Here is a 7,559-nt window from a genome sequence, read left to right as displayed (position 1 = left end):
TGAGTGTGTATATGTATATATTAGAATTCCATGGTAGCCCTAGAGGTGGGAGATAAAAACCAATAGATGAAAGAACCGCCACACAGGATTCCGGTTTGCAAGGTTCCATATGAGCGATTGATTGCTTTCGTGTGCGGGGGATGGGGGGGCGCTGTTGCGAGGTTTGTAAGGTGGTAGCGACGAGCAGTACGTACAGGAATGCAAATGGTTTATGGATGTGGGATGTATGCTGTGTATGTATATAGTTCACATTGTCCTAAGCGGTCCCAAGAATGGGGTATTGAAACAAAAAGTGGGTGGCGGAGGAATGCAATCGTAGTTAGGCTTATTTGCATATGATTATTAAGAGTGAAATTTCTGGTGCATCTTATTTTAATCAGCAAGATTATATTTTGGTATATGTTTCAAGTATTTATAGACTTGCGAAATAAATTTATGGTGAAAATTCTGATCGATATGGGACTATTTCTCACGTGATCAAATGTACGAAGATGGCTGAATTTGGTTTTTAGGTGTAGAAACGCTTTGCGAAATATTCATGTTCGCAGAAAGTTTTAGAAACGTGACAAATTCATGGCGATTTTAAGTCGGATATTGGAAGAATTAAATGGGTGCCACCAGAAGTCCTCTATGGAGGAAGATTTCTGTTTGAGGTAAGTTGATTCCACATCTGGAACTGTGAAGGACTTTCACGATAAAAATGGGAACAATAATGTCACAAGCCTGTATATAATAATACTTGGTATTTATGTTGAAGCAAATTAGTTCATGTTATTAAAAATCCGTTGGTGGTGTGTACGGCCTTAAGCATTCGAAATTTGTGCAACGTGTGGCGATGTGGCTGATATTGGTTTCATGAATGCGTTACACAAAGTGTTTCGAAAGTCTCTCCAAAATTGGATATGACAGCTGTTTATTGTTGCTATTGACCCTTGGTTATTGCAGGTGCTAGCGACGCCAGGGGCCGTCCTTGCAATGGCCACACAAGTGGATTATCAGTGGTAAGTTCACAATTTTTATAGGTTAGAGGCAAGGAGATATTTTCAGGGATCATAATATTAAAGTTTTTTACCATAAAAACAGATGTGCTAATGGGAGAAAAAACATAACAAATATAATTACAGTGAAAAAGTGTGTTGATATATTAGGGTGACAGGGAGAGGTTAAGTTTGTACATTAGGTGAGTGCTTTGAGATCTCAGCTTTCAAAACTGTTATTTTCTTTAGGGCTTACTCCATCATGGATTCTTCGCGGGTCTCAACGTTTCTCATCTCCATTCTGCTTATTGTATATGGCAGCTTCAGGTAAGTTGACTTTTATAAATTAAACTCTGGAGGAACCATGAAATATGTTGCAGTGCCATATTTCCTTGTTATTGTTCATGTGTTTTGCCAGTTTCATTGTAATGCTGCTTATAAATTGGTCTTATGATTATGGTTTCCTGGGTGTTAAGTTTGGAGGTTGTTAAGTACATGTTCTGTGCATGCTTGAAGTTAGTGAAAGTGTAGAATATATACATATTAATCAAGAACAGAGTCATACTCTTTAAGGCAGTTAGAAAGTATAGCGGTTAGGTGAAAGTCTTCCTCACATTCATAGAAGGTATTTAGGATATTTTTGCACAGCAATGATGCAGTTTTTGTTGTTTGAATATCATACATGTTTTAGTGTATTGAGGAATTGTGATCATTTTAGTAGATGAACACCTAATTATTAGCTACAAAAGAAGACTTCCAATCGTAATCCAAAATTATGTAAATTTATGGACCTTCTTGTGTGGGAAAACAACTTTAGACTAACTGAAGTTCCATTGCCATGTGTTATGGCAAAATAATGAAGGCCACAATTATTCTCTGCAATAAATTGTCTTTACTGATATTTCTTAGAAGTACATATGTCTTGGAACATTATTTGACAACTAACTGAGTTATTTCCAACCCTTTCTGGACAGTGGGGATGGGGCGGGCCTCTCTTTCCCGACACTTTGGGACCTTGCAACATAGTGTGTTGTAGAGGTACACCTATTGTTAAAACTTCTAACCAAAAGATCTGTTTTAAATGAATGAGCATTCTGGTGTAAATTACTGTGTATTGGTCATAGCCTGACAGATCTGATCCAAGCAGGAGATAAAATGTTACATTGTGAGATTCTCCAATTAATTCAACCTATCTGCAATAAATAAGAACTGTGATAGCAGTACAGTATAGACTGTTATTGTACCTATCCAGAAAAAAGAAAAAATGTGATAAAACTGCTACTATTAAGTCTTAAATATTTCCAGAATTCTTGTCTGAAAGTTAACATAGATGAGATTATTGGAGATCATTTTTTTTTAATTCTGATATAATAGATCAGATTCTTCATGGGATTGAAGAGGAGCTGTGACACAGTAGAGAAATATTTTACATTTATTTTGTATTTGGTAAAGGTAAAGTTAACCCTGTGCTTTATTAGGTAAGCACTGTGCCATGAAGATGTATGGGGGAGCTGAGGTAGCCTGTTAGGATGTGCATTTCATTCCTCTGGCTTATAGTAGTGTCTAGTCTTTTGAACATGGTAGTGAAACTTCATGACCGCCTCTGTGGAATAGTTGTCAAAGTTCCTGGCTACAAATCCAGAGGTTTGGGTTCGATTCCCAGCACTAGCAGATTTTCTGAGAAATAGTTGGTCAGGAGCGGGGTCAAACTCAGCCCCTTGAGGATAATTGAGGAGCTGTTTCAAGGAAATAGCGGCTCTGGTCTAGAAAACCGAAATTAACGGATGTGGGGATTCATTGCACTGACAGTGCAACACCCTCTATCTGCAAAAGTTGACACTAATTTTGCCGACAAGTGGCAGTTGCTCAGTCGGTATAGTTCGCTCTTGCAGACAAAAACCATAGAGTACCCCCCCCCCCAAATAGGCTGGTCTCATTGCCCATCACTGTGTCAGATACTATAGTAAGGGTCACCATTCTCAAATTGATGATCAGCATGATTCCATTCATATTTGTTTTTTTTCTTCTGTGGGGCTATGAGGCAACACACCATCATCATGTGCAGTTCATTGTGTAAGGTGGTGGAACAGATTACTTGGTGAAATAATGTCTGATGCTTCTCATACTCAGTGTATGCTAATTATAATCGTCCTTGATCATAGTTTTTGATGCATGTGATGTTTCTCCCGGTCTCCCCTGTGGTCAGCTGTATTCCGAATTTCGTCCTTGAGCGATATTTTCCACTTCTTGATTACCAGAAACTACCAGAAGGCCATTCAAGATTTGAGGTTCTCATGATGCTGACATAGAAGATTACTATCTTCTGGGATGCGATACCATACAGTCTGATGGAATGTTACCAACATTTTGCAGAAACCTGCTGCCTCAGAGTAGAGGAGTACCCTTATACCCTGAAGATGGAGGCCAGAACTATGGCCTGTGATAAAGCAGTGTCCTGAAAAGTCTGTTTCAAATTTTGAAACTTTTGAAGTTATATGGATCACATGAGGGTGCTGTCATTCAGACTTCAAGACATTGACATGTTGTAGCCATATGTGACATATTTGAGTTTACACTGCCTGCAACATGGGCTCTTAACTTTTACTGGCCAAATCATAGAAGATTGTACCATGTAATTAGGCATCCAGATCTGTCAATTCTGCCACTGGGAAAGCCTTTCTATTAACCCTTCCAGGCTTATGTTCTGACATGCCTCTTCATAAGAACTGTGCCAATATAGCAAGAAATATTTGTAAAACAAAGTTTCCTACAAAACTTCTAATCTTTGACTCTGCATAGCAGAACATTATTTTCTATATGGTAAGTCTGACGCTTTCCTCCTGCTGAAGATGGAGCACTTGCTGTGGTATATTTATTTCCTCCCTAAGTTTCTGTAAAATTTATAAAAATCCATTTGCTGAGTCACATATGTGGTGAATGGAGGATATTGAGTAAGAAACTGTGACTACGTTTTAGTACCTCTTAATTACTGCCATATTCACTGATGGAATGACTGCTCAGTTGCACTGGTTGTTCATCACTGTCAGCACTTTAAACAAATCAGACCACAACTTAAAACACTGAACTTTCCTTTAACTTAACCTTGAATTTTGGTAGTGGCTTTTCTTCCAAACCATATTGTCATATGTTAGTGATTCTACATGGGGTTTTAATTGATAACTTGGTTAATTGGGTGCTTAACTGGTACCTACAATTGATTACGAGTATAACAGTCTCACTAATTTACACACACTGTAAATCACTACAACTACAGCACACACAAAATCTTCTGTTTGTTATTCTGTCATTACCAGTTGGCACTAGGGAGCAGCTGCTAACAATAGAGATTCGTCACAGTCAAGCATGAACTGTCACTGCCCACTTGCAACTCACAACAAACTGCTAACTGCTGACTCCTGCCTTCTACTGACAAACTTTTCCCATGGGTCCTCATTAGATAGCTTTGGTGCAGACTGCATAGAAAACACCACTTCCAGCAGTTGATCTATTGTGTGTTGATTCTTTACTGTGGAAATGTGTCTGCCACAACATTGGCTAGCAGCAATTTCCTTTTCTTATAGCCATCTGTCACAGTATGTAAAGTTTGTCTGTCATGACTGTGTACTGTGGGATGAGATCATGGCATTCCCCCTTCTAGAGAGATAATCATTATGCTGTTATGACTCTACAGCCAAAGACTTATCTGTGAGTACAGGTTAGATTGCTGGAAGGTGTGGTTGAGATTAAAGTAGCTGAGGCATCCTGTCCGTTAGATTACTTGGCACTGTGATTGATGTCTTCCTGGGCCAGGAGCATGAGTCCATTCAATAACAACTGTGAGTGGTAAAGACAGACTGGTATATTAGTCCATATTCTACCATTCTCAGGTGAATGTTGTTTAAAAAGTATTGTGTTAAACCTAGAGGGAATCAAGCCACTTACTTTACTGGTAGCAACAAATATGTAAAATGTTTGAAATATACGTGTATTTGGACGTGTGAGAACAGCGTGCCTTTTTACTCACTTCTTCCAGTTGGTTATTGCATGGGGTATCAATTAATATATGCCTAATACATGGGATGCATTTAAAGAGCCTTGGAGAAGGTTCAACTGCTATGTGGGAAGTGGTTCATAAGTTGTATGCCATTCAGTTTTGTTTCAGGCTTTTACTTTGAGTATAGTCTTAGGTTTGATAGCATGACAGTGCTAGGTGCAAAATTGCCTTTGTGTGGTGTGATTGTTATAAAGAATATAATTTTTGACAGGTCATTGAATATGGAGCAGGAGGCCCGCGAACGAGAAAAGGAGAAGGAACGAACACAGAGTTTGACTGGCCTTCCAGCAGCAACAACAGGACCTGGTGGTGATAATAGTATGTTGTTTTTATACAGAAGATAGTGAAAAAGAAGCAATCCAGAAGTTACGTGAAAATTTAGAGGAAAATATAGTGCTGCTATTGGTGGTAGTGGTGGTGGTGTTCTTCTTAATGTAAGATGAACCAGCAGCTGTACTACATTGTATTCCCCCATTGTTTTTTGCAGGTTTCATAAATATTAGGCTGAGCTAATATTAAACCTGGAGAAAATGTTAGGGGATTGCACTGCAGCATAGTTGTACAAGTACATAGGTCAGTCAAAAAGTTCCCGGAATTCCCCTGCAGACGGAGAACGAGCAGTAAGATAGCGCACACACTGTTGTGGTGGGAAGCTCAGCATGTCTGCTTGCAGGCGCAGCAGGTCTGGACAGGTTTCAGAGTGCAGTGTCATTACTGTTCCATTTGAATTAGACGTGAGTGTTGATCATTCGGCGCAATGTCGCAGTTCGAACAACGTGCAAACATCAAGTTCGTGTGCAAATTGGGAAAATCTGCTTCAGAGATGCTATTGGCCGTGCAGCAAGTTTACGGTGATACCGCACTAAAGAAATCTGCAGTTTGCGACTGGTTTTCCCGGTTTAAGAATGGGCAGGAGACGTTAGAGGATGACCAGCGCAGCAGGAGACCTTCGACATCCAGAACCGAAGAAATGATTGGAAAAGTGCGACAACTGATTCGACGTGATCGAAGAATGACCATTGCGGAGTTGGAGCAAGAATTTGGTACTGTTACTGGTCATTTCTACGTGCAAGTGTTGCAGAGGTTGCGCGATGTGGTTTGGAGGAAGCAGCACGACAAGTGGCAGGGACAGTGGTTGCTGCATCACGATAATGCACCAAGCCACACATTGCTTGTGCAGCAATTCCTCGCCAAGAAAAACATTCCTGTCATCACTCAGCCACTGTACTCTCCGGATCTCGCTCTGAGTGACTTTTGGCTGTTCCCTACTCTGAAAACGGGCTTCAAGGGGACACGTTTTCCAACCATGGAGGACATCAAATCGAATGTGACGGCTGAGCTCCGGCAGATTCCAAAAGAAGCCTTCCACCACTGCCTCCAACAATGGCAGGATTGATGGAGCAAGTGTTTATGCGCACAAGAGTCCTACTTTGAAGGTGATTAGGTAAGCGTTGCCGTATGTCCTACCATTAGAGTGCTATACCACCATTCCGGGAACTTTTTGACTGACCCTCGTACGTCCAACTTGTATTGAAAAGAGCAACAATAGTAGTGATATTTTCACAATATGAAATCTTTTAATATGACTTTTTAAGTAATTATATTAATGTTGTTTTTCTTTCCAAGTAAATCAGGACCGATATATTTGAAGTTGCCTGTGTCTGAATATTGAAATCACTGCACTGAACTTTTTGTCTAGAATTCATCTCAGAAGTTATTTTTTTAACTAAAATCATTTGGTGAATTAGGTTTAGTTGGTTTACAGTGCCAGTGTAACAGGATTTATAACAGTTAAGTGGGTAGCCCCAGAAAAACCGAAGAGAAGTCTCCAGTCATACTGAAAGGCATCCCCATTAGTTATCTTTTTCTTTTTTCATGTTCCAGATGTTCAGACTCTCGACACAATGCAAGCATTGTGCTTGCCTTTGGGAGCGTCTATTTCCCTGCTAGTAATGTTCTTCTTCTTTGACTCTATGCAAATGTTGTTTGCAATCTGCACAGCAAGTAAGTGATGTGTATTTTTATAAGGAACAGTCATTGTCACGCAAGTTCCATGCCACAAAAGAAGCACAATAGATCACTGTAGGTCACAGTGCAAGGGCTGAGAGGGCCCACCCCTTATACATACATTCATTCATTCATTCCATGCAACAAAACTGGATTCTGAAACTCCCAGACCATGTATGTGGCATGTATATCTTCGATGTTGAAACATACTTTAGTGCACATATGTGCGCTAAGACATACCTCTCAGATCTAAACTGACTATTCACCTACATCTTGTGGCCATCTGGGGTATTTTTAATGTATGCTACGTTTAGGATATTGACTGTACGTCCATTTTTATCTAGCTGGTTGTCATTATACTAGCAGTTTATTTACATGTGGCAAAGCGGCCTCCGCAGTCTAGGGGTAACGTTCCCACCTCATGACTCAAGGTACACGGGTTCAAACCCGGCGGAGGTTGTCGAATTTTTAAGGGTGGAAAAATTCAGGGAACAAGTCCTCCGGGAGGAACTTTAAGCCAT

At 40.0% G+C, this 7,559-nt stretch overlaps 1 protein-coding gene across 2 annotated transcripts in view; it reads left to right on the top strand.

The window, feature by feature from the left end:
- The first annotated feature begins 7 nt into the window (after positions 1-7).
- LOC111871241 (signal peptide peptidase-like 3) overlaps positions 8-7,559 on the top strand; it is a 44,789-nt gene continuing 37,237 nt past the window's right edge. For both annotated transcript variants that reach the window (XM_023864204.2, XM_023864203.2), the window contains exons 1-5: positions 8-653; positions 946-1,001; positions 1,227-1,304; positions 5,243-5,349; positions 6,916-7,035. In XM_023864204.2, coding sequence (XP_023719972.1) covers positions 976-1,001; positions 1,227-1,304; positions 5,243-5,349; positions 6,916-7,035 — 331 coding nt within the window. In that variant the 5' untranslated portion in view covers positions 8-653; positions 946-975. The remainder of the gene's footprint in view (positions 654-945; positions 1,002-1,226; positions 1,305-5,242; positions 5,350-6,915; positions 7,036-7,559) is intronic.

The sequence above is a fragment of the Cryptotermes secundus genome, unplaced genomic scaffold, assembly GCF_002891405.2.
Source record: "Cryptotermes secundus unplaced genomic scaffold, Csec_1.0 scaffold699, whole genome shotgun sequence".
Taxonomy (NCBI): Eukaryota; Metazoa; Arthropoda; class Insecta; order Blattodea; family Kalotermitidae; genus Cryptotermes; species Cryptotermes secundus.
This window is presented reverse-complemented; position numbering and strand designations above follow the sequence as displayed.